Source organism: Strix aluco, chromosome 2 (genome assembly GCF_031877795.1).
Source record: "Strix aluco isolate bStrAlu1 chromosome 2, bStrAlu1.hap1, whole genome shotgun sequence".
Taxonomy (NCBI): domain Eukaryota; kingdom Metazoa; phylum Chordata; class Aves; order Strigiformes; family Strigidae; genus Strix; species Strix aluco.
In genome coordinates, this window is record NC_133932.1 from 55,160,170 (window position 1) to 55,175,697 (window position 15,528).

Here is a 15,528-nt window from a genome sequence, read left to right on the forward strand (position 1 = left end):
ATGTTTTCCATTACAATAGCTTCATTAGCTGATGCGTTTGTGCTGAATCAGTCAGCAGCTGACTGGAAGGATGAGGGAGTGGTAAACTTCCCAGTGAGGGCAGCCACACACTTTTGGAAGGGCAGAGTTGCTCTGTGAGTTCTGTGCATGTGGTGGTCAAGGCTTATCTGTCATCTTCATACAGTTACTCCTTGCTGGCAGCCCCAGATGCACAGCACAATCCTCTCCTGTCAGACCATACTGATTCACGAAGCCTAGAAATGGTACTGCACAGACTGGCGCTTCCCAAGCAATCTCCTGAAGCTGTCTCTGTCTTGTCTTCCTTCCTGTTTTCTGCTTTCTGCTGATTAAACTGCTCTGTATCACTGCTTGTCTTGTATATTTGTAGCTGTCCTGTAGTAATGTCCTCAAGGCACCCACACAAGCCACAGAATATTCAAGTACTAACAGCACGATGTGGAGGGCTGGCTTGCCCAACCTTTTATGATTTGGAAATGTCAGCCCAAAAGAGACAGTTAACAGGGTCGTGAAAGAGAAACCATTAGATTTCTATAGTTTGACACCTCCTCTCTAACCCTCCCTGCCCTAATCACAGGACATGAGATTTTTAGGTACCTTCTGATACATATTCCAACAGGAAGTAATCCTTTGATGCACAGGGCTTGCAGCAACAGCACAAAGAAGGGTAAACATCTATTGTAGAGCATGCAATATAGAGGAAATCCATCATGTGAAAGAGTTAATTCATAATAAACTCAAAGCTAGGTGTTCATTTGTATGACTTTCATGGGAACAATTACTTTGAAACATTCACATCTGTGTATCTGCCTTCAGAGTAAATCCTCCATGCAGACAAGCTAATGCTTTTGTTTAGTTGTATGAGAAGCGGTAAGCCTGCTTGTCAGAACAAGCTAATGAGAGCAACATGTGCTGGTTCACATCTGAAGAAGGTATTTTGTACAGTTGCCTGTGTTTTGGGCACAGCTGTTCCACATCTCTGTCCATACCCTTGCATTTAGTTACCATAAAGCAACTTGTTACGGAACAGCTGACCTGAAATTCATCATGCTGACTCCTCTTTCTAGAGGATAACAGGATAAGATGATGACACAACACTTCAACCAGATGACACATCAAGCCTTGGAATTTCAAAAAGACCCTAGACTTGCTAACTCCAGGGGGCATCCACCATGGTGAACATGAAAAGAAACTTACAAATTAAGTTCTCAGCATTCCAAACATTTGAATTATTGAGCCCAAAACTGTCTAGACCATGTCAGCCAACTTTCTGTTAAGAACAGAGTCAAAGATATGAGACTGCATGCTTTCACAAATACAATGGATTTAAAAGAGAACAATTTCCATAGATGATATTGATTTTAAAAATATCAAGTAATACAGCTTTCAACTCAGCTTAACTCTTACAGGCCTTTGAAAAGGTGGGCAAGCATTCTGAAACTGTATTACAGATTAATAATTAAAATCTAGAGAGATCTCAATTAGCTCAAGTACCAGAAGCACCTCACTACAGCAGCCAAGAAAAAAGGTAAAGTAGACAACACTAAATCTGTGCTCTCACAGTTAGATTAGAAGGTGATTTAAAGTATTTAAGTTATCTCTGTATTACATTGCAGAAACACCTGAAAAGGTAGAAGATATACATCCAACATCACCCCTCAAGTCAGACAGGAACTGAGTTCTCATATCCTGACTCCTACCTCTATGCTTGGGCCAGCTGATTAGAAGTAGCTAATTAAATGGGCTGGCAGAAATCTTATCTACATTGATGTCACTTGTAAAACTCCTACAGATAATTTGGTCCAACATTTTGTCCCTCTGTTCAGCATCATGTATCTGAAAACCAAAACACTTGCAATTCCTAGATCAAGGCCTGAAACAAAATTGGTACAGCCTCTGGATTTATATACCAAACTGGGAGTATAATGCAGTTCCTTCAGATTAATAGGTCCACATGACTTGTTTTTCAGGAAAAGCAGATTTCAAGATTCTTGGTTGCTAAGCAGTATCATAGCTAATAGCTTAATATGCTTGATTTTTTCTCTATGATGTTGATGAAGAAAGAATGTCTTTAATATTAAGTCCACCAAAATTACTTATAGAATCATAGAATCATCTAGGTTGGAAAAGACCCTGAAGATCATCTAGTCCAACCATTAACCTAACTTGATCTAATATATGAAACAGTCTAAGCCTAGAGACAGAAACTGCATTTGAAAAGTGGTATTTTCAGATGCTGTGAGAAGAAGATGATGACAGGCACTGCCACTGAGCTCCCTTTTGCACTTGCGTTTAGCTATGATGCAGAGAAGGCAAACTGGTCCCCTGACACATATGGAGTCAAACGGCAGTGACAGAATCCTCATCCACTCCATGACAATGGTGAGAAGGGTCAGTATTGATTAAATTCATGTTAGCAGTTAAAATGCAACACGCGGCCTGAAATCCTAAAGGGTTCCTTCTCTCCAGTCTTATGGTAATGCGAAATTAAAACAGAAATTCTACTGCAGAATTGAAAGAATCCTCCAGATCCTCTGATGAAAATTTGCCATGACATTAACTTGACAAAGCAAGAGTTATTTCAGAAAGGTTTTTGAGTCATTTCTCTTAAATAGAAAATAGAGACAAGAAGGAAAAACCCTTAATGAATTTCACCTTTTTCAGTTCTTATTTTGCAATTAAAGTCTTTTAGTGGGATTCCACAGGACGTCAAATACTAATTTACTGCTGTTACAATTTTAAGGAATGGACTAATCTAGCCTAATTTAGCAACCTAGAAGTCAGGTTTCTATTCTAACATAGTTTTCTGTGCTCCTTCTTTAGCCAGTGTGTAAAAAAGCTTTCTGCAACAGGGCAGTTTATTCCAAAACAAGTATCTCGGATGAATCACCCTCTTCAGGTGCCCGTCTCTCCTCACAGGCTACCTGGATAACAATTTTAATTGAAGTATGAACAAAATACCACTACTGTGCCCTACTTAGATTTTGCTTTATGGGGTAAGCAGTACATCTGTGTGTCACTTAAAATTTCAGTAAAATATCTTGCTAAATGTCTTTTAGACATTTTACATATGCTGGGATCCTTGTAGACTAATGCATATTCAGTACAATCTAAGATAATCAAGTCATTCATGTTACAAAAATTACCTATAAACATATTATAAGGCAAATTATTTGATAGATATATTTCTTTAAGTGTTTTAAAAGATGGTTTGGTTGGTTCTTAAAAAAATACAAATTTAACATTAACCAATGATAATGAAATACATGTACCTCTGAACAACCAATTAATTGATATGGTACATTAATACACCCCAAAATGTTAGTTTTGCATTGTTGTTCACCTTCAAACATGCAAAAAATGGCTACATTGTGCAATGACTTTAATGTTATCTCAAAGTACTTATTGTTAAGTATGTGTGAAAAGCTTTAAGACACAGAATCTGTATCAGCAGTAAAAGAAAACCAAGATAAGTAGCTCCTGCCACAATTTTGAACTGACTGCACTTCAAATATATCTTCTTTCTTTAGTATTCTGTCTGCTTGCTCTTTGCCTGGACTGTAACCATACGTTCAGAAAACCAGGCTTGTTTCTTCCTGTTTTTTCTAACTTCAATAACTTTTTGTCTTGAATGGAACATATCTAGACTGCAGCCATAAGTGACACTTATAAAAGTGACCCTTTGTAAGGAAAAAGTGACTCTTTGTAAGGGAAACGGTAAACATGACTTCTGGGTTTGTTCTTGAAAATAGCTCAGGAGAACATAACATGGTGCAAAAGCCACTGACCATCACCCAGAAATAATGAGTCCTTATGTATTTTGTCTGTAAACCATACTGTATTCATACTTCTGCAACCTTGGCTTTCAAAGGACAACTTGAACACAAAAGTTGCCAGTAAAGTAGAGCCAAAAGAATTACATGGATGGCAATGACCTACAGGGGATATTTATAATGAATACCCCCGATAATCTCCAGACCTGAGACCTCCTAGGATACAATAGTATCTCTCAATTCTTAAAAAACAAACCAAAATCTTTCACCACGTTCCTACTCAGTACCCCCTGGAGTCAGCAGAGATGGCTTTAATACAGTTTTCTACTTAACAGAGCTTATTTTCAGTAATGAATGTTTAGAAAGCACACACATAATTAAAATACTAAAATGCAATAAAGAGACAATGTGAAAATTTCTGTATTATCTTCTTGCATTTTCCTGTAGTAAAACCGTTACACAAAAGGGACTTTAAAAGACTGGTCTATTTCTAACCCTGTAGGAGTAAAAAGTACACAATTAATTTGGAGCTGATAGGAAAAGGGCTGAGGAAAAACAATTTATCTGAAAAAAAAAACTGTTCTAACTTAATTCTTGGAAAATTTAGAAATAAAGCAAATTTTGCTTAGGGACATGCTTTTTCCTAATGAGAAAAGATTTAATTGACATTTTTCAGATACCCTTCTTGGTGGATGTTCTGAATTTTTTTTTATTTCTTGGATTTAAGAAAGACCATAGCAGAAATTCTCTTTTCCATTTTATTTTTCTTCAATAGCATAACTCTTTTCATAAGTAAATGTGCTGACAGTTTTCTTGGAAAACAAATATTGCATTACACTAAAAACTCTGTTTAACATTCAAGCTTGACTTATCATCTAACATTTATGTAGACTTTTGCTTGAAGTTTTGAGTCTTGCTAAGCTTGTGAAAGCATGATGCTCATCTGATTATGAAATCTGCCTCTTTTTTTTTCTCATGCAGTTTGGGTTTTTTGTGTTTGGCATACTATGATCGTTATGTCTGTATTTTGAAAGTAGATTAATTTTTTCCACACTCTCTGTAATTATAAAGACAAATTATTTCTTAACTTTACAAAAAGCTTTAAGGGAAAGCTGCATAAAAATAGTCACAGAATTTCACATCATGAATGTAAAATATACTAATCAGCAAGAGACCATGTAATCTCAGAAAAAATATGGTTGGAATATCAATTTTTCATTGATGTGCCACAGTGACCACACGATGGTACAGTGTAAGATCCTGGGGGAAAGGAGGAAGAGTACGAGCTAAAGAGCAGCTTGTCCAGGGCACTGGTGGACAGGGTCCTGTGGGATGCAGCTCTGAAAGGCCAGAGCCCAGTAGAGCTGGGTGATCTTCATGGAGAGCCTCCTCCAAGTGCCAGAACAGTCTACTTCAATCCCCAAGGAAGTGGGCAGGCACAGCAGGACACCAGCGTGGCTCCACAAGGATGCCTGACTGAGACCCAGTGCAAAATGGAAGCCAACCAGAGATGGAAACGGAGAGAGGTTACCCAGGAGAAACAGAGAAGCCCTACTTGGCCAGGCAGGGATAGAGTTTGCAAAGCTCAGCTGGCACTCAAACTGGTGCAGGATGTGAAGGGTTACAAAAAGGGCTTCTACAGCTACATCAGCAGTGAAAGCCAAGGGAAATATGAACTTGCTGCTAAATGGGGTGGGCAACCTAATGAAGGACACTGAAAAGGCTGAAGTACTCAACGCTTTCTTGGCTTTGTTCTTTAGTGGCAAGGTCTGCCAACCTGATCCCTAAGCTTAGTGGCAGAATTTAGGGAACAGAGGTAGACAAAGACTGAAGGGAATGCTTAGGCAAGAGGGACACATCTAAGGCTACTGAGGGAGTTGGTTCATGTCTTGTAAAATCTGCTCTCTATCATCTTTGAAAGGCCACTCGTTAAGAACTGAAACATCTGCCCAGTGTGGTTGTGAAATCTCCATCTTTGGAGATAATAAAAACTTGATTCAACAAGTGCTGAGCAGCCACATGTAACTTTGACACTAGCTTGCTTTGAGCAAGAGGTTAGACTGGATGATCTCCAGAAATCCCATCTCAATTCTTCTATGATTTTGTGATTGTGCCCATTGCCTAACCTACGCATCTAAAACATACTCATTGCTGACCACAGATACACTGCTACCAGCTGAAAAACAAGATTTCAAAATTGATTCCATTCACATTGAAAACTGAAAGCAACTGTTTTCAAAGTTTCAGATGTATCTAACCCATATGAAAACCTTCTATTATACAGAAGGGATTAGTTATTTCATTGGTGTAAAGAATTGCTTCTGCTATGGTGTCAGGACTGTATGTGACAGTGTCTAATCACTCCAGGTGTTCCCACTAGCACAAAAAGAAAGCCCTTCATTCAAGTGCTATAGCATACAACCCCAAAACATTTCACTCTGAGTCTCATCAAAGAATGAGTTTCTTTCAAAATCCCAACAGCAGATAGATTTTGAGAGCAGAGGTAGAATTACAGTGTAAGAAAAGTGTCACTAAAAACTTCCCCTGGAATGCAACAACACTTAATTTAAGACACTACTTATGGAGTCAACATAATTGGGAAGGGTGACATTCTTATTCAGTTTCTCATTTGAAGGCAGAGAATCAGACACACAACAAACTCGGTTTGTCTCAGGTCTAATCAGCCTATTTTCCTTGTTGTTATTGCTACATATTGCTGGCAGCAGAGAAATGAGAGATCCTAATTCTGATTACTTACATATCAAAGAATCAGGGAAAGAATGAAGACTGGAATATGATCGCTTTATGAAGAAAACGAGACATCAAAAATCAGTTTAAGACCCATTTGTGAGGCATATGCTGATGCTCAATACAGAACATATGACAGAAATTTATTAGGAACAGGACAGTTCCTGCAGCTCATCGGGTCTCTTTGTCACAAAACCCAAGAGTATCAAAGTTCCCTCTTAATGTGCTGTGTTTCTGTTAGTTGACTTGCAGGTTAACACATTTTTTTTTAAATCTGAAAATGTATTGTATTTTGTCCAAACCCGCCTAACACAGATAAAGGCATGAGTGTTGCTGGCATCTTTATACCATCTCTGTATCTCCTTTGGAAGTTTTCTTCACAGCTGAACCCCCATCAAATGAGCACCCATTTGCTCAAATTGTGATCTGCAAGAGGAGTACAACTAACATAGCACCTCCTGCCCAAATTTCTGGAAGCAAATGTAACTTTTCAGAATTATATGGGTAACATTGAGAACACAGACAGCTACCAGTTCTGAGGAGAGGTACTTGCACAGTTAAAACCTGAGTATCTCCCAGGAATCAACTAGACCCACCAATTCTGAGTTTACACCAATGAGAAGGAAAATACAGAAACAAAACTGGTGTCCAGCAACAAGGCTACTGGAATTAAAAATAATATTTTTTATGTTTAACTTTTTTAATTACTGGTAATTCTTCTATGCAATGCACTAACATTTCTTGTTACTCAAAATGCAAAGCTTATTATGTGAACCACATCACATCTTTTTCTACATCCTGAGCACTGTTCAGTCCCTGTCCTCTCTTTCCTTCTACATCCCACCACAAATATTGACATTTCTCCTTTTCTGCACTCTCCATGGTGACCTTTTTGTCTCGTTTTCTGCCTCCTATCTGCACAGCTCTGCCTGTTCTTTTCACACAAACTCACTGACTTGCAATCCACCCAAACACTCTTTGAGCTTCCCTACATATTCCCATTTACACGCACACATCCGCTCTCGAAAGTCACTCCACCAATTTTCTTTCCTCTTCACATAAGACAGGCCTGACTCAATTTTCTTCATGTAAAAAAAAGCAATAGAGCATCAGCTGCATTGCTCCAGGAATTATGTTTTCAACAACCCATACCAAAAATAAACACCAGGAGAATACTAGTCCTCTTCTGATACCCAAGTATTTTGGAATTGTTCCAATATCTTACTATATTTTTTCAGCTACCCAGAGGATGTTTAAGAGGACACTTCATTTCAATATTAAAATACTTCACCATTCTTCATTATGACTAAAGTAACATTATTTTCTCTTTTCTCAGCCATGAGAAGGCAAGACTTGCTGTATTATCAAATGACTGCACAGGCAATAAGCCACTTGGTTCATAGTTTAAGTGACAGGACATCAATTACCTGACAAGGTCGATGACTCTCTCCCTTGGAGCAGTGCTGACTGGCTCATCATTAATCATTATGATCTGATCCCCTGGTATAAGCTTTCCTTCAGAGGGGCCGCCTGGAGACGAATGAAAAAAAAAAAGGATGTGTTAGCAGACCATTGTAAATTCACAGATCCACTCTTGTTCACACACTATAAGTGTTTTTTTCTTCAACTAATGGCATGTTTATCACTAACAGTATTTCTGACATTACCAGTACTTCCTTACCAGGAAAGTCTTGAAAGCTAGTGGCTTAGCAGCTTCCACTGAAGCTTCTCAAGTTAAGTTCCAAACCCACATCTAGCCACCTAAAAATAAGGGCTTGATTTTCTGGAGGGCCAAAAGGATGCATAAGAGGTGGTCTAATTCACCCTTTAAGGTGTGATCAACCATATCTTACTCATCCTTGATCGATGTTTGTCTCATATTCTTGCAAGATTACCTTGAGGATGAGTCCTTGTTCTGTAAATAAATGATCCTGTTTAACTACTGTTAAGATCAGGAAGTCTTTTTCCCTGGTGTCTACACCAGATCTTCCTTGTTGCCACACATTATTTCCTGTCCCAGGCAAAATAACACTAAAGAACATTTTATTCTTCTTTCCCATAAAACATCACTTACATATTTGAAAGTCATTCGCAGATCTCTCCTCTGACCTTTCCATTCTGGGCAAAACAAACCTTTTTTCTTCAATTTGAAGACAGCAAGTTTCTATACCTTCAGTCTCTGACTCTCTTTTTCTCTGGATTCATACCACCGGTGAACACAAGTTTTACATACATCCAAAACTACTGCCACTTTGTTAGACACAGATATTTAGCATTAGTCTGAGTAGACAATCAGACATGTGCATGTCTATGTGCTTTGGATTCTGACACTGCTGAAACACAAATTGAGTTTATGCTTTATAAAATGCACGGAATACTTTGCTTCCTAGCATGATTGCATGCCCAGAAGAGGCTGTGACATTGCAACTGCTAGTGAAAAGATATATCCTCTCTAATCTTCTGTCTTTAAACTCTGCAATGATGATACATAAAAAACCCAGTAATATTACCAATATGAAGATAAAATCTTAAAAGAAAATGTTTCAGTATCAAACCCAATTCATTTAACGGTTGAGCTAATGCTGTTCCTTTCCTGTTTGGTTTGAAAACTTTACTTCACTCATATATCCAGCATAAATGGATACAAATCCATGTGGGAGAATGTCGTCCTGAGATCGTCTTTCCTCTTATTCACTTGGAACTGAATATACTAAACACATTTTCCAAACTGAACTTTAACATAAAACTACATTAATAATGATAACTTGGGAGAAAAGAACTGTCGGGATCTGGTTCAAATATTAGTTACACTGCTTGCTTCATCTGAAAGCAATACAAATATAATCAATGCACACACATGGGTAAATGACATCAGAACTTCACAAAGTCGATTTTGCCTCTCCTCTGGTCTCTGTGGGGGTTCTGAAGAACATATTGAACAGGAGCAAAGTCAAATCCCTGCCCTTGGCTCCAAGGCAATTTTACGTAACATCTGAACTTTTAAGCATAGTGAGCAGGAGCCCGCTATTTGGAAGACTGATTAGTCCTAGGTCTGGTCCCCCATAAATTCAAAAATATCACAAATATCACTAGTTTTTACTCCAGGTAAGATGTTTAGGGATCTATTTTGACCTGGCTTTTTGCCACACAGTTATACAGAAGTATCCATTAAAAACATCAGCCAGCAATAACATCATCTTTTTCAAAAAGAAATAGAGTTAGAACCGAGTATTATAGTTAGAAACCTAGTTCTTATAGGGAAGCTGATGATAAAAAGAATGAAAAATATGTAAATTTTAATCTTGCAACTCAACATACCCCTTGCAAACACCGATTAAATGGCAATGAAGGTGACATCAAACCAATATAAACATAACAGGGAGAAGACCTTCTTTCCTTGAATGAAGTGGGCCAGTCTTTTTCAGGCAAACAATAGTAATGGCTCACCGAAATAACCTAAAAATGGCTTTTTGTTAACACATTTACATAACATTCAAAAATGAGTGCAAGAAGGGAAACTACTGGGTAATACAAGGCTTAAAATCCTACCTAGTATTTGTGATTACTTTGTCTGCCTGACCATTTTAACAGTACTCAAATTTGTAACTGTATTTCATCTCAGTAGATTAAGTCCAAGTTCGCTTCTGGGGTCAGGTGGGGAAAACATACCTGGTGTTACTGAGCGTACAACAACTGGCTTTTCACTACCAGCCACAAACCCAAATCCTAGCACAGGATCCCTCCTCATTTCCACTTTCCGAGGGGCTGGAGGGGTTATTTGGCAGCTCTCTATTCGAGGGTCTTCAAATGTGGCTGATTGTGTCATGTGACTGTGAAAAAAAAAAAAGATGGAAAAAGGAAAAAAATCATTAAAACATGATTTTGTGGTATCTACCTGAGATAAGCAATTTCTGCAACGATGTGAGATGAATACCTGAAATGTTCTCACTATAGGAACTTAAACATTAATGTAATAATTTTCTGTTAATTATCTTACACATAAAGTAATAATGTTTCTGGCAGGTCTCAAATACTAATCAATAGTATCAACCTATAAAGAGGTCTCTTTCTGACAGCATAGATTTAATCATACCCCATATATGAAAGAAAAATTACCCCAAAATAAAGCCTTTGTCATCTGTGCTTGAATTTTTCATCCTTCATTTTTTGGAAGGGAAAATAATAGAGTGACCTACTCATAATGTAAAACATAACAATTAGAGTCTGCCAGCCTTCTGCAAGAAGAGAGGACAGACATTTAAATTTGGTTTTCTAAAACATTAAGCAAGTTTCCAAGCTGAGTCCTCTCAAACAGACTACCTAAGGCACAGGTAACAGCTCTATATTTACTACTCAGGTAAACTCTCTGCAGTCACTCCAAACTGTTTCAGAGCAAAAAAACCCCAATATTAAGAAAATATATTTTTATTATATATTTTTTTATTTTTATTATTTATTATATTTATTATATAAAGTAAAATACTTTCAGCTACATGCTTATGACGAAGCTTACTTGTAGATAGAAGAAAAAATTTTCATGGCTGCAGGGAAAGATCTTGATTTTTGAAGCAGAAAATAAGAAGGATGAAAGCTATCCAACATCACATATCCATGAAAGAGCTCATGGTTTAAAAGCATAGAGACTTCTAAATTAACATTAATAATAAACACTGAAATGTGACTGATGCTGTATGCAGACTGAACCAGAACATACTTTGCGTTTCCCACCCAATGCCTGGAGCTCCCTGCTGAATCACAGCTACTAATTCCCAGTGCCAATTAAACAGACAAACAGACCGCTCCAGTGTCATACCCTTCCAAATGTCATTAATTGAACTCATGTGCTTCCGGAAACCTAGTCACCACTGCAGACAACAAGCAATACCTGGTCAGCGTAGCATGAAGACAGACTACAGCCCATGGCATCAGGTTATTGCAGTCTTGACAGAGCTCAGACAGTATTTTTCTTAAAGCTGCCTGGCCAGGAGTTAACTTTTTTTTAAATCTTCGAGAGACTGTAAATCTGCAGGTGCTGAATTAACTCCAGGTCTCAGTGGATAAACACAGTAGACAAACGGAGCCAAGTACCAACCCTGTCTGCAGGGAGGGCACAGGCTCTTGCACCGAGAAAGGTAATGGCCAGGTGCCCAACCTAAGAATGCCGCAAAGGACATCAGAGAGGCAGATATCCCTACAGCAGTAGGCAGTATCATTGCTTTGAAAGTTAGTCTCCTCATAAATAATTAACATTATGAAAATCAAGCAATTTTCCCATGTCCTTGATACTCTTACATATAAAGTTATGAAAGTAAGGGGCCATCCCATGTGACCCGAATTGTTGCTCTCATCTCCTGTCCCTTTTCTACCTTCAAATACAATACCCTGAAGAACTCCGGACACGCAGTCCATAAGGAGAAAGGCATCATTCAGAGATCTGTTTTCAGCATCAATGACATGCAAAAACTTCTCTGATCTTTCCCCAATGCACACAGCTTGGGCAAGACATCGGTTTCCATTCTCTCCATGGTCTGCTTCTATTACTGATACACAGAAGAGCAGCAAAATCTCAGTAAACTCTCAGTGGGAGTTTATTCCTATGACTGGATTCTTCTAGAGCTTTTCTTCAAAGAAACTCTCTATCCCTATCACTAGATTCAGTCTACCTAAGAGTAACATGCTGTCTTTTTATGCATATGATCAGAGGTAGCAGAAGCTGCTTCCTTACAAAAATAGGAGAGAGAGAATATCTCTGTGCATTCCTAGTATCTGCATAAGGTGAAGTCAGCGAAGAAAATGTATTTTCTTTTACTAGGTAGAGTATCACATCTGATACTTCATTCTTCTGTTCCTCCAGATTTTGTCAATTCATTTTGATAATTTTCTATTATGTTTAACTGTTAGAAAATCCACAGTTTTATGCAGACTCTCTATGATATCTATCTTCAAGACCTCCCAGTCAACCTCCTCCCCATGAACTCCTATTTATGATTTGGGCTTCTAGATATTCAAACATTTTGTCTTTCAAATGGGACACTTTCTGAGGTGTCACTGGTATTTCAAAACCTATCTATTTCAACTTCTGAACTTTGTTTTGGTAGAGAATAGGAAACTCTACATTTGTCACCTCTTTTAGGTGACAGCCTTACCAAACTTCCCGCAAAGTTAAATTCTTCTGTTTACTCATTTCTTTCTAATAGCCATTTCTATTTTTGTAACTGGGGAACTCCAAGTTGATGCTGTCTTCAAAGAGGAAAAGCCATATTTACAAGGAACTTAAAAATACCATTATACCACTTGAGCCTTTGAGAACTGCTTTCCTGCCATTGCTCTCTCCTCAAGCACTTGTATAGTCTGGTTTGAAAACTAAATCATGAAGAAAAAAACCCCAAAACAATCCCCGAAATACCCCACCAATAGCTGCACTTCAGATAACAAATTCCAAAGAGCAGACATAGAGATTTGATCAAGAGCAGCTCTGCTACAGGATGCCTCACTCCAGGCATTGCATCGGCTTGTACCAAGAATCTGCAGCAGCACAGCATCAGTTATTCAAAGTCAAAGCAAGAGGATCAGTGAGGAACAGTCCATCATGATTCTGAGTGGCGCAGCAGGTTTTATTGATTTTTAAGGTTATCCACCTTCAAATACATCAACTAAAAAGACTCTGCCTCTCACGATTCCACAGCTTGCTGCGTCAGATACTTCTTGTATCCTTCAGTACGTTGGAAGTGTATTTCAAGAGAGCAGCAAGATAGATGAATACAATCCCAGAAGAGATTAGATGAATACTCAAAGCTTTGTGTGATGGCACGTTGACAAACCTGCTTCCTCCCGTGGCTAGTTCATTATTGAGATGCCAGTTGTAGTACCATAGTTCAAGACTAATTTGAATTTTGCATTAATTGGAGGTATTTGATCTCCATCTCAGCTATGGAAAATACTGACTCCTGAAGAATAACTATGCTGAGAGTTCTAAACCAGAATCTAATAAACTTGGACTCAAAATAGCTACCCTGGGGAACCTTACGCAGAGCATCAGTTAAACAGTGAAACATCTTATAAGAATAACTCCAACACCTCAAACTTCCCATTTGGTTCAAACACACTAAAAATGTGTTTAGATGGTACTATGGTTAGATCATACCTAAGATTTTCTTTTCTGAAGGAAAAATGGAAGAAAAGGAAAAAGACTGAGATTTTAAGTATGAACTGTTCTTTCCACATACACAAACGCAAGCTGCCCTTAGATTGCCTTTTCAAAGAGAGATACCTATTTCCTACCATTTTCAATGACTGAGATGAGTCCCTGCTTTACAAAAGGCTATCTTCTCTGATGTACTCTTATTGTGAGCAGTGGGAGACAGCTGACATTATTAAGGAGAGTAATTCTTAGAGAACTTCTTGAATGGAGATTTTATATACCAGTCTCTTCTGAGAGATAAACTACCAGGTATGGCAAATCATAGCAGAAGTGCAATTCCAAGTACTTAACTCTCAAAAGCTCTCTGTGGCAACTACTCTACTCAAAAGAGAGGGTAGCAGGGGAAATAAGAGAGAAGGCATCTGAGTGTGCATGCACTGACACACAGAGCAGAATGGAGGCACTGCAGGGTGGCATAAAATTCATGTGCACACTCATCCATAAAGGGGCCTACAGTGACTGAAGGAGGAAGAAAATTAGGAAAACAAAACACCTTGGGGAACACTGATCAGCTGAAACAAGGCAGCCAGCATCTGCAAACACAATTCAGCTGCCCAGGACATTATGGGGAGACTAACGTAACAAGTGCATACCTGAATTTATGCTCGGAAAAGTTGAAGGTATGGTTTAAGGTGGGCACTTTGAATCTTCACATCATTAGCTTCATAACGATTAACTTGGTAATACTTTTCGATGGAAACCTTCTTAGTGTTTTCCTCATTCAAATTACACACTGAATAACCCAAGGAATAACTACACAAAGACCGTAACTCAAATGAGAGCTTGATTTAATAACGTGTATTAGTAATTAAAAGCAAAGTATCTGAACACAATGCTTCTTCAGCCTATGGCAGCTAAGAAAGCCTGTCCTCAGCAGGCTGAAATTTGCTATGCAGGAGTTTGCACTTCCACAGGAAAATCCTCAGGGGTCTAACTCTTCCAAGAAACTGAAAAATACGGCATGAGTCCAGTGACCCTGGTTATGATAAACATGATTTCGGAAATACATAACAAGGACACCCAAACAACTTCAGCTCCATTCTGCAATGATATCCAAAAAAAGAGCAGAAAAAGTGATACCTCAAGGTGAGTTTAATACAGCTGCACGCCCACAAACACTTAAAACATCTTAACCGTAATCAAATGTCTGTTGCATCGTATCATGACAGCATGGAGACAGGCTGCATTTTGGTGTTTCATTTTGTACTTCCATATTACAGCTTGTTTCAGTTACTTCAAAGGTTAACACCAATTCTGAATTTTGAGGGTTTTAATCCTTAGCTTTTAAATAGTTACAATGTCTCTGCTATACAAATTGATTTAACTACAAAATAGACTCTGTTTTGACTTGAGACACAGCAGGCATAATCCTGGTCAATGACAGAAAAGAGTCTGTGGAAATGTCAAACCACTCATGGGCTGATGAGTGGAAGTGGGTGAGGAGGATAGAGATAAGGACTTTTTATCAAAGGTTTAATTCAGAAATAACAAAACCACTTCAAAATATTGAGCACTGTTAAAATCCTGTCTCATTAGCTGAGAGGAGGTGGAGGATCTGTTTTGTTGATTGCAGTTGTGATTTTCAAAACAACCACTGCAAGTTAAGGACACTGAACAAACATTCATTTCCAATTCTCCATCTGCATTCCTGAGACCATGAGACCCTGCCCATCCTGCCCCAAAACTGCATCTTGGTTCATGCTCTATTAAGAGCCTTGGGTTGTGCACTCAAAATGTCCTTTGCAACTGGAAGTCATAGAAGTTAGTGCAACAACAAAAGAAAGTAGA

The 15,528-nt window shown here is 38.4% G+C and overlaps 1 protein-coding gene across 6 annotated transcripts in view; it reads right to left on the reverse strand.

Moving 5' to 3' along the window:
* Positions 1-15,528, reverse strand: part of FRMPD4 (FERM and PDZ domain containing 4) — a 371,171-nt gene that overhangs the window by 58,713 nt on the left and 296,930 nt on the right. For 5 of the 6 annotated variants that reach the window (XM_074814823.1, XM_074814822.1, XM_074814824.1 and 2 more), the window contains 2 exons: positions 10,209-10,369; positions 7,967-8,069 (listed from right to left, as the gene is read on the reverse strand). In XM_074814823.1, coding sequence (XP_074670924.1) covers positions 7,967-8,069; positions 10,209-10,369 — 264 coding nt within the window. The remainder of the gene's footprint in view (positions 1-7,966; positions 8,070-10,208; positions 10,370-15,528) is intronic. The other variant, XM_074814826.1, reaches the window with a different exon arrangement.